Source organism: Zeus faber, assembly GCF_960531495.2.
Source record: "Zeus faber genome assembly, chromosome: 14".
In the NCBI taxonomy this organism is placed as follows: Eukaryota; Metazoa; Chordata; class Actinopteri; order Zeiformes; family Zeidae; genus Zeus; species Zeus faber.
Window position 1 is genome coordinate 25,304,946 of NC_137200.1, and position 19,989 is coordinate 25,324,934.

The 19,989-nt window shown below is 44.7% G+C and overlaps 1 protein-coding gene across 1 annotated transcript in view; it reads left to right on the plus strand.

Annotated features, from left to right (window-relative positions):
* Positions 1 to 13,768, plus strand: part of mink1 (misshapen-like kinase 1) — a 41,217-nt gene extending 27,449 nt beyond the window's left edge. The window contains 16 exon segments of the mRNA XM_080013402.1: positions 325 to 404; positions 525 to 628; positions 1,145 to 1,236; positions 4,051 to 4,202; positions 5,051 to 5,171; positions 5,427 to 5,543; positions 6,458 to 6,569; positions 6,797 to 6,937; positions 7,177 to 7,320; positions 7,680 to 7,814; positions 7,907 to 8,007; positions 8,841 to 8,864; positions 8,866 to 8,991; positions 9,473 to 9,632; positions 11,848 to 11,987; positions 13,484 to 13,768. Of these exon segments, the coding sequence (XP_079869528.1) occupies positions 325 to 404; positions 525 to 628; positions 1,145 to 1,236; positions 4,051 to 4,202; positions 5,051 to 5,171; positions 5,427 to 5,543; positions 6,458 to 6,569; positions 6,797 to 6,937; positions 7,177 to 7,320; positions 7,680 to 7,814; positions 7,907 to 8,007; positions 8,841 to 8,864; positions 8,866 to 8,991; positions 9,473 to 9,632; positions 11,848 to 11,987; positions 13,484 to 13,567 (1,833 nt within the window). The 3' untranslated portion in view covers positions 13,568 to 13,768.
* Positions 13,769 to 19,989: the final 6,221 nt, after the last annotated feature.

Here is a 19,989-nt window from a genome sequence, read left to right on the forward strand (position 1 = left end):
TCATAACTGATGGATGGATACTTAAGGAAAATGAAGGTGTTACAGCAGCGCACATACACTTTAGGGAATAATAAGGAAATAGAGAAAATATGCAGTGAACCTCAACAATAAGTTTAGCAACCGCACACAATTGGGAATAAAAATGAACTAAAAAATAAACAATAACAATAAAGGGAATTATACAATAAACTGTCACTATACAATCAATCTAAAAATGAACAGTAATCCATTAAGTTGGTGTAGGTGTTGGATGTGCGGGAAACAAAAGGAAACCCTTTGACTGTTACTTGATTCCGACTGAAGCCGTGACGCTGTCGTTGGCAGATCCCTCAGAGGACGGCGTCCATCGCTACGGCTCTGAACACCAACCTGACCTCTGGCGTCAGGCACCCAGTGCGAGCCAGGTAACCGTGGCCATCCCATCATGTGCTGGGATGAGTGACTCCGAAGCGATGTGAGGAGGAGACGTGAGACAAGATGAAATGATATAACTGCTCCGCTGTGTTGCCCCCCCCCCCCCGCAGCAACCCTGACCTGAGCCGCAATGATCGCTGGGAGCGAGGAGACAGCGTGGGCCTGGTGTCCAACCTGCCCCAGACCGGCTCTCTGGAGAGGCACCGCATCCTCAGTGAGTCCGGGGGGAAAGAAAGGAATGGAACAAAAAATATATGTATATTTATATTACATTACATTTCAATTCCATTCTTTAAATTTCCAAATCAGTTTGTAAGTTTGTTTGGAAGCACTTTCAACTCGAATAAAATACTGTTACTCTGTGTTGCCGGGGTCACATATTTATTCAATTTGTTCGTAGTTGTTTGTTTTTTATATATTTTGAAACGCTGCTCAAAAAAAAAAAAAAGCACTTCTATGAGATAATTTTTTTCAAACAGAATGTGTACAGAATATTGTACTGAACTTTTTTTATACACGTAAATTCCATACACTACAACAAGTTCAGTAAAAGTATTTGTTTGCAGAAAAATGAAAAAACATGTTGAAATATTTCAATATCTGTGTTTAAACTTAATTTGTTCCATAAAATATTTTAGTAACGTGCGTCAGGTGGTTGATTGAAATCATCACTATCGTGGCCCTTTGCTTCTAAATCAAGTCACTCAATTTGAAATTTTTTTTTTTTCAGGTTCCTCCAAAATGGATTCCCCTGTTCTTTCCCATGATGGCCGACACAAGCCAGGAGAGTCTCGCACCTCGTCCCGTCCCAGTCGTCCTGCTGTGAGTTCATTAGGAAACAAACCTACCTACTAAACTACGCAGCAATTTGATTAAAAAAAAAAAAAAAAATACAATTATTTACATAGAATTACAATTAGACTAATTTTTGGAATGCAGTTAGCAACGCCCACCTAAAATCTGACATTGCAGATTGTTAAACAAAATGGCCTTTTTTTTTTTTTTTAACCCACAGACTTAAAAACGCCTAAATTTTTCCTGTATTTTTTCCCCTTATTGCCTGTAAAGTTATTTTATTTTTATTTTCATTTTTTTCAAACTATCTTCTCCATGAACCCAACAAAGTAAATTCATGGACAGATGTGACCTGATTGTTCTTAAAGTGTCACATCCCAGGTGTGTAGTGATGGACGCGGCTGCTTTTACTCTGTGAACTAACCTTCCCGCTAACCGAAGCTTTTCTCCCTTTCACACAACCTTTCATCGCATTTCTCTCCGTTTCACGCCACCTCCCTCCGCACCTCCTCCCCTCCTCATCGCTCCATTCAATTGCGCAGAGTTACAAGAGGGCCATAGGAGAGGTTAGTATCACCGGGGTTTGGTTTCACGGGGGTTTGTTGGTGAATTATCGGTGAAATATTATCTCCGGGGGAAAAAAAAAAAAACACGACAGCCCAGGTTCCCTTTTGTGAATCGGAAGGAACATCGGGAATACGGAGTTCCCCGCACGGTAATAACCCAAACAGGAAGCACTCTGTCTGCATCCATTAACCACCCCGTCGCAGGGACCTCCACGCAGTACAAGTATTATTAGAATTTCTGCGTGTTCAAAATCCTCCTTAAAAGCTTTCTGTGTATGAAAGCATCCGTCACCCTCCACCCGTCTGGAAATTATGGAATTGTTCAGATGCCGAACCCGTGACTCACTACAGCTCCTAACTCGCCGTCAGCCTCCGTCCAGACAACAGCGTGTGGACATGCCACAGTGCCGGTCGTCAAGGTTGCTCGCTTGTAGGGGAAAAAAATAAATAAAGAAAAATAAATTGTCAATATTTGAATGAACTCGTTATTTTGATGTCGACATAATGACGATTAGCGAGAGGGGCAAGGGAGTCTACTCTACCCTATTCTACCTCTACTCTCTGGCTACTTTACCCACACTCTACCTCTACACCACTCTGCCTCTACTCTATTATACCTCTCCTGTACCTCTACTTTACCCCTACTCTACCTCTACACTAGTCTGCCTCTACTCTATTCTACCCCTACTCTAGCAATACACTACTCTACCTCTACTTTACCCTTACTCTACCTCTACTTTACCCCTACTCTACCTCTTCACTACTCTACCTTTACTCTACGTCTACTTAATCCCCTACTCTAGCTCTACGCTACGCTACTCTACCTCTACTTTACCCCTGCCCCCACGCCACCGCTGGTCCCATCGGGCCCCAAACTTTGCACGGATCCAAGTGGGTGCCCTGGCCCGGCCCCGGGGTGCAGGCCCTCCAGACTGTGACGGGTGGTGGCCCGGGTCCCCCGCGGGATCCAATGCAAGTTTTGGGGCCGATGGGACCAGTGGTGGCGTGGGGGCATGGTCCTGGCCTCCCTACTCTATTACAACGACGAGCTTCGTTTTGACCCTTGACCCTGAGACCGGTTACTCCAAAAGGTCATACTCGGGCCTCGCGTGCTTTCACTTTGTCTGACTGGAGACGCCGCGGTTTAGGTTTCCTCCAGATTTTTCCGATTCGTCTTGAAATGTGCTGATGTGTGTGGGAACAGGTTTGCCAAGGAGAGGTGTCTGTCTGTTTACGCGTGTCTGTCTGTTTACGCGTGTCTGTCTGTTTACGCATGTTCAAGCACAACGACACATAGTCATGAAGTAAAGAGCCTGCCAGAGCGGTTTTACATGAATGCTGCATGGATCAACATGTTCTTGGAAGCATTTATATTATTTAAGTCAGTTGAGAAATGATGCTCAACTGATAAAAAAAGAATAATAATGATATCAACTAAATGTTTCTCCTCATATCACTGACTGAGCTGACAAGGAAATAGAGATATCACCGCTATATGAAACATAAATATTTACAATCCTTATCTGGTAGGTTCCCTTAATTGGTGTATTATGCGCTTGTAAATGTATACTTCTGTCTTGAATCTTCCTTCAGTCAAAAGATCCAAAGTGGCATGTGGCTGCATTTCTCATTCAATGACCAAAATACAGAGTGAACGCATTTTGCATTACTGTCACCTTTTATAACTTTTCCGAATCTTAACTCTTCTTTTTGTGTCAAGTTGACTAAGTCGGACTGTGCACAGCTTCCCCGTCCTCATTCTACTCCCCTACAAAGTCTTCCGTGTCCCTTGTTGCCGGCGCCATTCCCGTGCAATGCAAGCTCCTGGGTTCAGATCTCCTATTTCCCACGAAATATTACAACAAGTCACCCTCAAAATTGGGTGGTGTGTCTCTTTTCTTTCAGTCCTAACACCATCTTGCTCTGCGCGTTCACCTGAAGATTGAACCGGAGTGCGCGTGACCGTTTGTGGTTTGCAGAGAGCTGCATCTGCATAAGTGCATAAGAAGGGTCCGGAAAGCAGGACGGGAACGTGTGCTGAGACAACAGAGAACACTCTTGTCTTTTCCCCCTGTGTGTGAAAACCGATAGAACATGAAGGGATGGCGAGCAGCACAGAGATTCAATTGTGACGCGAATGAGGATTCAGGGCAGTGGAGTTAATTTAGGAATAAACAGACCAAAACAACACGGGAGGAAATACTACACAGTACGCCCTCACACTGTGTGCTTTATGGTGTAAAGTGACTCTAATATCGTGTGTGTGTGTGTCTAGGACCATGGGCTGTACGCCAAAGAGCGCGCTGAGGAGCAGCCAAGGCCTCCGGTCAAAGCCAACGACTACTCCTCCTCTTCGGACAGCAGCGAGAGCAGCGAGGAGAGCGAGAGCGGCGAAGGGCCGGAGGAGGAGGAGAGCCCCACGGACCGGTCAGTCAACGCTTGTCTTGTCATCCCTCGGTGTTCTTCAGCCATGCGACTCTTATTTTTAAAACACGTGCGAATGGAGATGGAGCGAGCAGCCACAACTTGCTCATTCCACGTTATTGGCTTTAAAAACATCTGATGTCGTGTTTGCAATGGTCTTTGTTGTAATTCTCAGAATGCAACAGACAGGCTGCTAATAATAATAATAATAATAAAAATAATTATAATAATAATAAATATCAGCAATACATGGGGTCCAGTTTGGTTTTGTTAGGTACTTATTACAGTTTTCCGGGTTCTCTGAAACACACACACACCCCGGTTACAACGGGATCTCAACCATGTCCGTCGGTACAGTGATTGTTCAAGAAACATTTAGCCTGAAAAATGCAAAGGAGAATAATGATAATTCAAATCTGAATAAAAACAATAGGGATAATGTTGATGATAATAATAATAATAATGCGTTTTATTTATGCATCATCATTTCATTTATGAAGCGCTTCTCTCAGAACTCAAGGCGCTGTACAGTCAAGTAAAGACAGGACAATTTATACAAGCAAAACACATCAGATAGATATCAAATAATATATAAAAATCCAAAGCTAAAAAAAAAATAAATTAAAAATAATCAAATTTAAGGGGAAATCAGAGTGATTCTCTTCATGGTAACTAACACTCGGCTGGAGCATGCATGCCTCTCTGCAGGGGTTGGCGCCGAGCAAAAACAGAACAGTTGTAGATGAAGCTGCTTTGCCGTCAAAGCTGCTGTCCTTGAGGTGATTAGTTATCTCGAAATTATTTTGACCTCAAATCAAAGCTGGCTTTTGACCCTCTCGCTTCCCTCCCAGCCACCGCGATGCGGACACGGACTCGGTCAACACCATGGTGGTTCACGAGGAGGAGGAGGGCGAGGGAGGGGAGAGGGAGGAGGCCGGAGGGTACGGCGACCAGACCATGCTGGTGCAAAGGGTGAGTGAACATTCAGGTTTCGGTCCGTGATCGTCCATATCCCCGGATTACTCAGCACACCGAAGACACTCTGGTTTAGCAAATTCTCTCCGGCTGCCTTTCACTGCTTTGGAAGTGGCGTATATATATAGCGTATATAGATAATGGCTGTTTCTTATTTTTAAAAAAAGTATGTAGTAAATATTTTTCCTATCACAACGACAAATGATCCCGGGCATTTAGCGCTAATGCACCGAGCGCTGTGTTTCCTGACAGACACCGGAGAAGCGCAGCCACAACGGCTACACCAACCTGCCAGATGTGGTGCAGCCCTCCCACTCACCCACAGATTCCGCCACCCACTCCTCCCCTGGGAAGGACTCGGTGTATGATGTAAGTTCCTCTTTCCTCGCTACACCGGCCTGAAATCTGTGCTTATGTATCGACACAGTTTAAGGTTAGGTGGTACGGTAACCGATTAAAAGAAAGAATTGAATCTGAAAGAATCTGGGTTCCTGTTAAGAGGCACGTCCACTATTTTTCAACCCAGCCTTTGTAGTCACGTGTTTTTGAATTATTTTAGTACACACTAATATAGCTTTTTATTTAAAATGACCGTCCCCTTTGCAATTGCCACAGTGCATGCCCTGCCACTTCCTGTTTTTAGTCTCTTGCATCAGGGGTTCTCAAACCTTTTTCGACCCCTCACATGAGAGAAAATAAACCTCACCTATGTCCCAAAAATGTATTTCATATTAAGCCGATACCTCACACTTGTACGTGTGGAAAGCAAACACAAATCAAGGGAAATGTATTGGGGAAAAAGTTGTATCGCACCATTTAAAAATAGACTATAAAATCAATGCCTTCAATCTTTAAAAGGAGAAAAACTATATCTGTGTATATTGCATACAAATATTTTGAAAAATTAAAAGATTTTCCCCTTCGAAGGACACAAACAATTTAGATCCTTTTTTATTTATTTCTATTTTTAATTGAAATTAAATTGTATTTATTATTATTTTTGTTTCAAAATGCCTTTCACCGACCCCACTCTGAGAATACTCTTGCATTAGCGCAGATGCAGCCAAAATAATCTTTAAAACCTGACGCAATGTGCGGCTTGCGAAACATGTCGAATGTCAAAAGTTCTCTGACCCTCCGAGCCTCCCATCGTCTCACCTTTCGCATGTCTTCTGTGCGTCTTTCTGCTGATTTCTCTGATGATCACGACTCCCCCAAGACAACTTGGAATAGTTAATGCATTAATGCAAACATTTTTATTGTTCCCGTCTCGTCTCCTCCAGTATCAGTCCCGGGGCTTGGTCAAGGCGTCCGGCCGCTCGTCCTTCACAACGTTTGTGGACCTGGGCATGTACCAGGGCCCGGGGGGCGGCGGGGACACGGTGTCTCTGGGGGGTGAGTCCGCCGTGGTCACGATGCAAAACACCTCCAAACGACCGTCTACTTCTGGTTGTTCACCTCGCCCTGGTCAACGTGGGCATGGAAACGTACCGATTGTTGCTGTTCTCTGGTTTTGGAAAATTCAAACGATTCCGTGAGGGAACCCTCCTTAAAATGATCCCCCGGTCCCTCCCGCGACTACAGTTGCATTTTTTTTTTTTTTTTTGTGTCCGGCGCTCCAGGCGTGGGCTCCAGGTTCGAGCAGCTGAAGAACGTGAACGTGAACGTGAACCCGACCAACACGCGGCCGCTCAGCGACACGCCGGAGATCCGCAAGTACAAGAAGAGGTTCAACTCAGAGATCCTCTGCGCCGCTCTCTGGGGTGAGGCGCGGGAATGAAAGACAGCGCTCGCTCGCTTCGGCTCTTTTACCCCCACGCAAAATACTCGTACTTGTAAATATGGAGAATGTTCTCAGGTCCGATCAAAATAGAAAGCTTCCATTCAGAATGCCGACTTCGATTTAACGAGTACAGAGGAAATATATATATTTTTTCCCCCCGTTTTTTGGGGGGCGGGGGTTTTCCACCGCGCGTCACGTCCTGCTCTGTTCCGCGTGCAGGCGTGAACCTGCTGGTGGGCACGGAGAACGGCCTGAAGCTGCTGGACCGCAGCGGCCAGGGGAAGGTCTACCCGCTCATCAACTCCCGCAGGTTCCAGCAGATGGACGTCCTGGAGGGCCTCAACCTGCTCATCACCATCTCCGGTATTTGGGCCTCCACTCTGAATGTGGTTTCTGTTGCTGCTGCTGCTGTTGTTGTTACGCCATCGGTCGCCCCGGTCGGACCGCCGCCCTTTTGGCTTTTACGACGATTTGAATTGACAAAAGCGGGTCAAGGGGCGGAGGGTTTTAATCTCGCGGTGACGGGGTTGGGATCTCTGTTTTAGCCGCTGGAGCTTGACGATGATAAGTGTTTGAGTAGGAAATAACCTCTGCCCGCAGTACACCCCCCCTGACGCTTTTTGACGCCAAGGGTTCGTTTCGCATCGACAACAAGCATTCACGCCGTGCAATCATTGTGATCGTGTTGTTGAACATGAACTTGGCCTGAACCCGGCCTCCAGGTAAGAAGAACAAGGTGCGCGTGTACTACCTGGCCTGGCTGAGGAACAAGATCCTGCACAACGACCCCGAGGTGGAGAAGAAGCAGGGCTGGACCACGGTGGGGGAGATGGAGGGCTGCGTGCACTACAAAGTGGGTGAGTATACCGGGTCCGCCTCTTGAGTTGTCGGTCATCGATCCGTGAAAACGTCCCTCAAACGACCTTCCTCTGTTGTCGTTTCCACGCAGTGAAATATGAGCGGATAAAGTTCCTGGTGATCGCCATGAAGAACGCCGTGGAGGTGTACGCCTGGGCGCCCAAGCCCTATCACAAGTTCATGGCCTTCAAGGTTCGACTCCCCGATCGAAAATGCGTGATGACTACAAGAGTCCTTCCGCACTCGACGTGCCAAAAAAATCAAATATACTTCTATCGAACTATTTCTCACAAGTTATTTCAGGATAAACTGTTTCCGTTCGTACGTGAGAGGCCGGGACCAATCAGAGCAGAGATCAAACCAGCAACCTTGAATTTAAAGCCTGATCCTCTTTCTAAATTCAACCAGATACAAGTGCAAGATAGCTGAGAGGAAGCGGAATCAAAGTTGTGGTCTTTTTTTTTTTATTTATTTTTTTTGTAAATAAATTAAAGTAAAAAAAAAAAAATGTTTATATGTTAGTGCAATATGACGAGTACTCATATGTTGTGAGTGCATTATATCAAACACCTTGAAACTAGTCAACATCATCATTTTTGTTGCAAATCTCATATGAGATCAGTTACCTTTTAAAATCAGATGCTAGTCTACATGAAGTTACTTCTCAGAGTTTTAGATTTCTATGTGCTGAGTTGCATCTTAAAAATACATACTTTTTATATACCAGAGAACTCATTTCACTGTGTGTGTGTCTGTGTGTGTGTCTGTGTGTGTGTCTGTGTGTGAGAGATCATCTTCTAAACAAAAAAAAACCAAAACATCAGGCTTTTCTTTTCACCATTTATGGTCAGATATACGTGGTACTTGCTGTTAACTTCTGTTTGTATGTGAGCATATATTTACTTTATTTTCATTTATTTTGATCTTTTTTTAATCTATTTATTTATTTTTAACTTGCGTCTTCTGATACAGTCTTACCGTGTTAATAAAGGGTTAGCTCTAAAGTCCGATTTCCCCTTCGCCAGTCTTTCGGAGACCTCCCCCACCGCCCCCCTGCTGGTAGACCTGACGGTGGAGGAAGGACAGAGGTTAAAGGTCATCTACGGCTCCTGCGCCGGTTTTCACGCCATCGACGTAGACTCTGGCAACAACTACGACATCTACATCCCCGTTCATGTAAGTGGCGTATGTAATAGTTGTGTAACGCCGCATTTTCTGATGACTCTCCAAAGTGAATCTCTTGGCGATCACCCTGTAGTTAATCAGAGAGAGAGAGAGAGAGAGAGAGAGAGAGAGAGAGAGAGAGAGAGGAGAGAGAGAGAGAGAGAGAGAGAGAGATGAGAGAGAGAAGAGAGAGAGAGGAGAGAGAGAGAGAAGAGGAGAGAGAGGAGAGAGAGAGAGAAGAGAGAGAGAGAGGAGAGAGAGAGAGAGAGAGAGAGAGAGAGAGAGAGAGAGCTTGATATAAACAAAGACAGCACTTGTTATCACATAATGAGTTGACTTATGAAATGTTCATCATAAAAAGTTGTAACCGCTGCATGATGTAATAGGTTATTCGGTAGAGTCAGGTCAACTTAGGTGACGTATTACAAGATGTGGATGTCCTTAGATGATCGCGGCGTCACGTGATACGTTCTGTGTTCCGCTCTGACCCCAGATCCAGAGCCAGGTGACTCCCCACGCCATCGTCTTCCTGCCCAGCTCGGACGGCATGGAGATGCTGCTGTGCTACGAGGACGAGGGCGTCTACGTCAACACGTACGGACGCATCATCAAGGACGTGGTGCTGCAGTGGGGCGAGATGCCCACCTCCGTCGGTATGCCACCTGTCTCACCCTCTGCTCCAACCCGAGCTACAGTAACCCCACTACTAACCTAACCCTGCTACTAACCTAACCCTACAAACCTTACCCCACTACTAGCCTAACCCCGCTACTAACCTAACCCTACTAGCCTTACCCCACTACTAACCTTACCCTACTACTAACCTAACCCTGCTACTAACCTAACCCTACAAACCTTACCCCACTACTAACCTTATTACTAACCTTACCCTGCTACTAACCTTACCCCACTACTAACCTAACCCTGCTACTAACCTAACCCTAAAAACCTTACCCCACTACTAACCTTATTACTAACCTAACCCTGCTACTAACCTAACCCTACAAACCTTACCCCACTACTAACCTTATTACTAACCTTACCTGCTACTAACCTTACCCACTACTAACCTAACCCTGCTACTAACCTAACCCTAAAAACCTTACCCCACTACTAGCCTTACCCCACTACTAACCTAACCCTGCTACTAACCAAACCCTACAAATCTTACCCCACTACTAACCTTATTACTAACCTTACCCTACTACTAACCTGATCATACTACTAACCTTACCCTACTACTAACCTGACCCTACTACTAACCTGATCCTACTACTAACCTTACCCCACTACTAACCTTACCCTACTACCAACGGAACCCTACTACCAACGGAACCCTACTACCAACGGAACCCTACTACCAACGGAACCCTACTACTAACCTAACCCTACTACCAACAGAACCCTACTACCAACAGAACCCCACTACTAACCTTACCCTACTACTAACCTGATCATACTACTAACCTTACCCTACTACTAACCTGACCCTACTACTAACCTGATCCTACTACTAACCTTACCCCACTACTAACCTTACCCTACTACCAACGGAACCCTACTACTAACCTTACCCTACTACTAACCTAACCCTACTACCAACAGAACCCTACTACCAACAGAACCCCACTACTAACCTTACCCTACTACTAACCTTACCCTACTACCAACGGAACCCTACTACCCACCGAACCCTACAAACCTTACCCTACTACTAACCTTACCCTACTACCAACGGAACCCTACTACCAATGGAACCCTACTACCCACCGAACCCTACAAACCTTACCCTACTACTAACCTTACCACTAACCTTACCCTACTACCAACGGAACCCTACTACTAACCTTACCACTAACCTTACCCTACTACCAACGGAACCCTACTACTAACCAAACCCTACAAATTTTACCCTACTACTAACCTTACCACTAACCTTACCCTACTACCACCGGAAACGCACTACTAACCAAACCCTACTACTAACCGAACCCTACTACTAACCAAACCCTACTACCAACGGAACCCTACTACCAACGGAACCCTACTATTTACCTTACCCTACTACTAACCGAACCCTTCTACTAACCGAACCCTTCTACTAACCGAACCCTACTACTAACCGAGCCCTACTACCAACCTAACTCCACTACTAAATCAACCCTACTACTAACCCAACCCTACTTACCTAACCCTACTACTAACCTAAGCCTACTACTAACCTTACCATACTGCTAACCCAATCCCACTACTTACCAAATCCTACTAGCTACTACAAACCTAACCGCATTACTAACTGCACCCTACTACTTACCTTACCCTACTAACTGATCCCTACTAGCTTCTACTAATCTAACCCTACCACTAACTGAACCTAACCCTACTACTAACCTAACCCCAACTAACCTGAGCCCTACTGCTAACCCTACTACTAAACTAACCCTAACTAACCCTAATACTAACTTAACCCTACTTTTAACATAACCCTAACTAACCCGACCCCTACTACTAACCAAAACCCTACTAACCCTAACCGGACTTCCAGAGACGTGCTCCTGTGCAGTAATGTCTCCTGGAAAACCTCAGATTGTAACTCACAAATACAAATGATGGAACATCCCTTAACTAACATGTTGGTAATTAACTCATTGTTTGAGCAATGAATCATCTCAAATTTTGCAGTTTCACCAAAACGTCAAATAATTTCTTTGTTTTATATTATAAAATGAAAAGTTATAAAATGAAAAGTTATGTTTGAGTGAAGGTGGCATGTGATGAGCAGCAGCTTATTACTTTATTTTATGTATGTATTTACTGTATATATTCACCGTATATATTTATGTTGACTAACGCCCTTGTGGTGTGCAGCTCACATCTGCTCCAACCAGATCATGGGCTGGGGAGAGAAGGCCATCGAGATCCGCTCTGTGGAGACGGGACACCTGGACGGGGTCTTCATGCACAAGAGGGCTCAGAGGCTCAAGTTCCTGTGTGAGAGGAACGACAAGGTAGGGCAAAGGAATAACTTCCTGTTTGGGGGAGGACAATAATACAATACAGGATATGACAAAACATAAGCACGCTTGGTGTTTCGCTTTAAGCCAACTACTCATCCACCAATCGACAGTGAAATGTGGGGGGGGGAACCATTATCACCGATTTTTTTTTTTTTTTTTTTACGTTTCTATAACGGTTTCTAAAATGTAATAGAATGTTACGTTTGTATAACAGAATTAAAGAGAATAATGTGTAACTCCCTGATCCTCACAAATCCATTTAGAGTAGTCTGAGCAGCGTCGTTTCTGTTTAAAAATAATTCGAAAATTTATTTTAAAAAATACATTTGTTGCTGTAAAAGCAGTGTTGGGGTCGTTACGCAAAGTTAACGTATTAAACATTACTCATTACTTAAAAAAAAAAAATAAAGTTATACATTTATTTTACTCAATTACTCCCTGTGGAAAGTAATTAGTAACATTACTTTTGCCGATCGCCTGAGATGCATTGTCATGTAATTGCCAGTTAACAATATAACGTTAAACCTTACATATGCCCACATACCAGCACAAATCCTAACCCTAATTAAGGAGGACGCAGATATTTATTTTGGGCTCCTTTAATAAACAACAATAAACCAGCCCAGAGAGGAACCTCACAGAAAGGTGTCGTGGCGATAACAAGGCCCAACTGCATGACTCCGAATCAAACCATATCAATATATCAAAGAATGTAAAAGAGCCGCCGAGCACAAATATTAATTGCCTAAAAATAATATCGATAAATGAAATAATATGAGACCATTAGATGATGACGGACTGGAAAGGAAAAAGAAACGTGTTTAAATGGCATATGAACTGCATTTAACGGGCCAAACGCACTCCCAACAAACCGACCGGCTGAGGAGCCTCTTCCCCGCGATTTCGCGGTCACCGTCTTTATCGTGGGGAAACGCTCCCGGTCGGAAAAAGGGTGAAGAGCAAAACCAATCTGGACGACCTAAAGCTGCCCTGCCACCGCTGACCACCGAGGTTTGGGGAGGCAGAGAGAAGCCCCGCCCCCTCGCCCCCTCGCATACACAGCGGCGGCGGAGCGGCGGCGTCCGGGACCAGCAGCTCGGCGGACGCAGATAGAGAACTGGCTGTAGGGGTGACGGCAGTGGATTTAGGATGGCTAACGTGTCGCACACAAATGTTATGCGATTGTACCGCGTGTAAGCCTAATTAGATTGGACGCTCCGTCCCGTGGCTAGAACCGTCGGTCGCCCGGACGTGGGAAGCCTCTCTGTACTTCGGTGAAAGCGCAGATCCCTGAGCGGAATGTCGCTTTACAATAAAGGTTGGAGTCGTCCGTTGAAGCGTTCCTTGAGGAGGAATTGTAAAGCATCTGTTTTTAAATACGCTAACGTATCACCAAGCAAGGGCGGATCGGGCCTGGTTCACCGCGTTGTTTTGGGTGCCGGGGGGGAGGCGACGCGGTGTAAAGTGTGTACTCGTTGTGCTTGCAGGTGTTCTTCGCGTCGGTGCGCTCCGGCGGCAGCAGCCAGGTCTACTTCATGACCCTGAACAGGAACTGCATCATGAACTGGTGAGCGGCTCCGCGCCCCCCCGGCGCTCCCGGCGGGTGGTGCCCCCCCCCTCCCCCCCCCGGCCGTCTGCGCGGCTCCTCGGTTTTGTTGAAACATTCCCTGGCGGGCGACGGCGTTTTTGTTTGTTTGTTTTGTTTTTTTGTTTTGTTTATTTTTTTTAGAAAGGCGGTGGATCCCTGTAAATACCCGGCAAGCGCCCGAAGCTCTGCTCTCAGACCTGTTTATAGGAAACAAAATAATAGCTTGCGGAAATGTTCCGTCGTATTGCGGCGTCACTTCGAAATATTAAACCTGCGACGAACTGTGTTTGTTTTTTTTTGTGTTTTCTTTTTGTATTTGTATTTTTCTTTCTGGGGTAGATGAATAACGTCTGAAGCCGCCGTTTCTTTTCCGGTTCGAAGGTCGAAAACCAACCAAGCACATTGTGAGGAAGAAGAAAAAAAAAAGAAAAAATACTAAATAAATAAATAAAAAGACGATCAACTCAAAAGTAACTGAAATAACTGGTTTTGGGTTTTTTGTTTTTTTTTTGTTGTTTTTTTTTTCATTGTTTGAGCCGGCGCTCGGACGTCTGTTTGTTACTTTGGGTCTGAGTTGTCATGGTGACGGTGAAATCTGTTTTACTGATTCTGGATTCTATCTAACGTTCCTTTCGTTCTCCTAGATTTAGAGATGTATCTCCGAAGATTTGCTATTTCTATGTAGTGTTTCTGTATTGGTATTAGCCTACTGATTATCTTAATTTTACTGTAGTACTATCGCCATTATATTGCAATATGCTCTTTGTGGGGTGGAGTCGGGAGCGGAGGGCTCGTGTACAAAACAAGAGGGAACGTCAAGGAAGCTCTTCTAATTCTCTGTTCCGTATTTTTTCGGTTTTCTAGATCAAGCCACCCGCGTTGGTTTGTGCGTTTGCGCGGGAGGAGGCGGGAGGTTTGTCCGTGGGGTTGATTTTTTTGTTTGTTTGTTGTGGGGGGTTTTTTTGTTTGTTTTTTTCCGTTTTCCAGGTGCGATTTCAAGGATGATGTGTGTGGGTAACGACTCGACGGGGCTCAGAAGTCACGGTTTTCCTTCAGGAAAAAAACAAAAGGAAAAAGAACTATTGGGAGTTTGGGAGGAATAACGTGGTTTTCCTGCTTTCTACAACGTAATCCATGATATTTGGTTTTTGTGTGTGTGTGTGTGGGGGGGGATTCTTACATTGTATGATCTGTGAAAGATTAAATTTTTTGGGGGGTGAGGGGGACGAATTGTCGCCACGTATTTCCTTCTGCCGCTAAGCGCCATGGGAACGCAGCCGCTGCAGCGCCACGAAGAGAGAGAGATGAACGCTCAGTCAGACTGTTTCTGCTCCATGGAGGGATTCTCCTTGTTGTTTTTTTTATTTAGTCTTGTTTCGGGTTTTTGTTTTTTGTTTTTTTGTTTTTTTTCGGGGAAAAAAGATGCCGGCTTTCCCGTGTGGTTTTTTTTTTTGTCCCTTATCTCATCTCATCTTAATGTCCCTTCACACGAGAGGTGCAGACCGGCTTTGAGCCGCCTGTGGTGCCGGCGAACCGCTAATCATCCTTTCTGAGGCTCGTGGAGCTGCTTGCTCGACATTTAGGACAAATATATATATATATATATATATATATATATATATATATATATATATATATATATATATATATATATATATATATATATATATATATATATATATATATATATTTCTATATATCTATATATATATAGATATATATATCTAGAAAAAAATATATTCAACTTTATTTAAACGCCATTAGACCGCACATGAGGAAGTGGGAGGAGTCGACAAAGTTCCCGGAGCCTCGCAAAGTTTCCCTGAGTGGAGCGCTTTGATCGGGATCCTGCTGTGGAATCTGGAGGAAACGTCGCCGATCGCCGCTCAAAGCCCCTTCGGGGGCCTGCAGCAGTGCCTTGGGTTTGGGGAGCGAGGGGCTCCGGGGGCTTCTGTGCCGAATAAGTGCACTTAAAAGAGTCGAGGGCGTGTCAGCGTTTTGACCTTTCACACGCACACGGGTTTTGGGGCCGACGGTTGAACGGGGTTTTAAAAAAGATAAAAAATAAAAACCCCAGCGGGAAAGGGCGGCACGGTTACCGTGGCAACCTCCGTCGACGCGTCCAAAACGGCTACGCACGCAGTCATGTCAAAGAAAAGCCATAAAGAAGAAACCGAGAGGAACCGCGGCGGCGTCCTGAGATGATTAAAAAAAAAAAAAAAAAAAAAAAGATTCCTTATTGTTGTGCGACGACGTCGGCGGCTTGACGGGTCGGAGGCGGAGCTCGGAACGTTGTGTTTCTCGCTGTTTTCCCCACTCCCCCCTGACGACCGGGATTTTATCGTTAAGGGAAAGGGAAAAACCATCGGGGGGCGGGCGGAAAATAACGACGGCCCAACGAGCAAACAATCACTCGATGTTGGGAGAGTAAGTTAATATATTCAAAACTATTTTAGTAAAGTATATATGTAAATGAGCCTTTATCCAGAACTACGTAAAAGAGTGTAAGAAGTCTATGAAGAGATCTGTATTTCTATTGTTCCTTAAACCCACGTACGACGGACGGTCAACATAAGCACAACGTGTTTCCAGAGCAGAAATATATTGAGTGTGAAACAGAGAGGTCGGTTTGAACGTCGCCGGGACGAAGCCGTCACGGTCGCAGCCAAACATGTTTTTTTTTTTTTGTTTTTTTTTAACCTTTATTTATTTTTTTGTCCCCCTCAGTGGAAGTGGTTTGTGTGGCCGGCGTTCACAGGACGTCGTCCTTTCAGCCGCTTTACCGGGGAATTCCTCGAGTTTTGGGGGGGACGGGGGAAAAACGTTTCCCTCCGTTTGACGTGAAATGCCCGACGTTTGGTATTTGGGGCAAATCTTTCGCCGCCGTCAAATTTCTCCGCCTGGGGGGGGGGGGGGGGGGGGGGTGGCGTGGCGAGGCGAGGTCCTGGGTCTGGCGGGGCGCCCCCTGCTTTCCCATCCGCAAACTGCGTTTGTTCGTTTCGCTTGAATGAGAAGTATCCCCGCCCCCCCCCCCCCCCCCAAAAAAAAAAAAACCATCAAAAGATTTTTGGAAAAGATTTGCGCCGAGGAAATGACGTCTGTCTATTTGAGCAACTTATCGTTGACGTCCGGCGGCTTTAACGCAAATCTAGAAGCGGACGGGTGGCTGCGTCGGTTTGGATCCCGTGGTTGGGGGGAGGGGGCGGCGAGGAGGCAGCATCCAAGGAAGAGTTTGGGATCGCCTCGCGTTGGCCGAACGGCACAAGACGCTTTGGAAATGGGATCGAACTTCACGCAGAACGAGGAGACTCGAGTACTTACAGCGGGTTTCACGGTGGAGACGCTCCCACAAAAACACAAAAACACACAGGTCTGAACGGAGGAGTAGTGACTGAGTAGAGGATCCCAAATATTAGAGTGGAGGACGATGATGTCAATAATAATCAATGAGTGGTAGTATTAGTAAACAACTACTAGTAGTAATATTTAAAACCACTACTACTACTACTACTACTACTAGTAGTAGTATTTAAAACAACTACTAGTGGTAGTATATAAAACCACTCTTAGTAGTATGAGCTGCCTGTGTTTCCTGTAGAAAGTTTCTTTTTCTGTGGCCTTTGGCAGAATGAATGTACGGTTTGTTCTACTGAACCTTACTCTGCTACTACTCAGCCTGTGTACCTTATTCCACTGCTACTCAATCTGTTGCTACTCAGTCTGTGTACTTTACTCTCCTGTTTTGACGCTTGGTCTAGTTTTGCTCTCATTGATTAATCCCAAAATGCCTTTTGATGAAGTATCAAAGTATCAATAAATAAATGTCATATTTTCAGGGTGACTGGGGGGAAGGAGCTTCACTGGGTTTTACGCTGAATGAAACACTTTATTATTATTATTATTATTATTATTATTATTATTATTCTGTATTTAATGTCAAACTATGATCGAATTGCCGGCTTTTTGACGAAACGAAAACGGTCAAAACTCGGGAGCTCAAGAAAATGAACGGTTTGGTAAAGACTAAAATATCTAATGTTTTGATTTTATTTTTGATTTTTATTTTTTAACATCTTTGCAATATTTTAGTGCGTGTGTGTTTGTGTTTGTTGTGAGCGGTGAGATTATATTTCCTCGACGGATAAAAACTTTCAAGATTGTGTTGAACATGTTCATGTCTTAAAGCGGAGTTTGAAGAAAATAAACTAAAAATAAAGATTGATCCGAGCTTGGTGTCGTCTGTTTGATGGGAACTTCTTCCGTGAAATGTCATTTCCTGTTGAAATCACACGGAATGGAAAGAACGGTCGTTACTCCCACAAGATGATCTGATCCGTTTTATATCACTGGTACAGTCCAGTGATCAGAAAATGGACTTCTGCCTTTTATCTATACATTTTATTAGTTTTTGTTTTTTTTCCAAAAGAATAAGGAACCAAGTGCATGAGTAAATTATAAGTGATGTTAGGAAATATGGGAATTAGGAAATATTTAAATTTCCATTGGACTTGAAAGGCTAGATGATGATTATTATTATTATATTATCGGCAGTAAATTACTATCAGATTATATTATACTGCATATTATGTGGTAGTCATGTGGTTAGAAATGTGCTAGTTTAGTTTAAACCTCTCCAGGTCATCCTCCAACGGAAGGTGAAGATCCTGGAGGTACTTCAAGGTCTCCAGGAGATCCTCCAGCAGCAGATCCTGGAGGTACTTCAATGTACTTGTGCACATAAATTTGGGTCTCTGATGGAACTACTAATACACACACACACACACACTTAAATAATACAACTCTGTTGTGATCTGTCTGTTCAGTAAACGTGAAACGAGCCCTTCAGACGGACGGGCTGGGACCCTATTGTTGCTGGTATTTTATTATTTTTAATATCTGCGTTTTTCGGGCTAAAAGTATCTGGAACGTGACAACCGCAGTACACACAGACATGTTTGAGGCCTTTCAGACGTCTTCTCCTTCGAGTTTGGAGCAGAAATTAGTTGCAAAAACTGTTGTAATTTTACGAGAAGTAGAAGAACGTTGAGGCGATTTGATTCATTTCAGGAGCGGGCGCTTTGTGACATCATCCAAATTTATAAAATTCCAAACTTTTTTTCTCGGAGGTCATTCGCATCCAATGACCTTTAAAACTTGTAAAACATCAAACTGTAACTCGTGCTGCGTTTCACCAAACCCCGAAAACTATTAATGGGTCACAGAAGACTTCTTCGCACCGCAGGAAGTTCTAGAGCCCTTTGGAGGTTCAAGCCCTTCTGTGTCCGCACTGCCTGGTCTGTTAGAAATAATATGGCGCCTCTGGTTGGAAATGTCCTTTTGTGACCAGTCGCGCACATGTTGTTCCTGTACTTTTCCGCGCCTCTGGTTGGAGTCAGTTCCTTGTGACCCATATGTCCTTTTGTGACCACTTGCGTAGATTAGACTATATAAGGATCCAGGGAAGAAGGATCGGGGCTTCCAGGGTTTTCCACGGGCCGGGCTGGGACTTGGCTGAGCTCGGCTCCGGGAGCCGGCTCGCTCCGATCCTCGTGAACTGAGCCCGCACTTTTTGATTCTGCCGGACAATAAATTTGACCAACTCCTAAATTTGTGTTACGTCTTCTGACTGACGCTCCAACCCATCAACGAGCACGCGGAGAACCTCGAAGGTAATTGTTATACTTGAATTGATTAACAGAAGTTTAGTGATTGATCGAGACAGGTTGTAATGATTATCATACTTGAATTAATCGACAGAAGTTTAGTAATTGATTAAAACAGGGTTAAGAAAGGTTTTCTACAACAACGGAACAACTTGGTGATCCCCGAGGCCGTGAATTTTCTCCAACAAATGGTGACCCCCGACGTGATTTGAGCAACTATTGGGTTCGAGGATTTTCTCCAACAGGTCCAGGAACAACCATTGTAAAAACACCGTTCTTCAGGGATATTTAAACTAAACGACACAAGAGGAACATTCAGTGTCATCAGTGAAATACAATGTGTTTCATGGAACCTCGGAAACCTGTAATACGTACCTGACATCACTAAACTGGACCCCGTGTATTGCTGCCTGCAGCTATGTTTATAATTAGAACGGCCCTCCATCTGAATAACTCCACCTAAGGCCGGAGAATAACAAGCGCGGCTGGGAGCTGCTCTGTCGGCTCCACGGACCAGCACAAATCTTTGAAAAGAAAGAATCCATTCTGGTTTTTCTTTCCATAAGCACCCTTTGCTGCTCTCACGCCCCGCGGGGTTCAAGTTGGCTCTAGCAGATCCAACAGCGCCTTTGTCGTTGGACTTGAAGGCAGCGTTACGTGCTCTCAGAAGCGCATGCACCTCTCCGGTGAGCCAGGGTTTCTGGTTGGCACGTGTGGTGATATTCTTGATGATGGTCACATC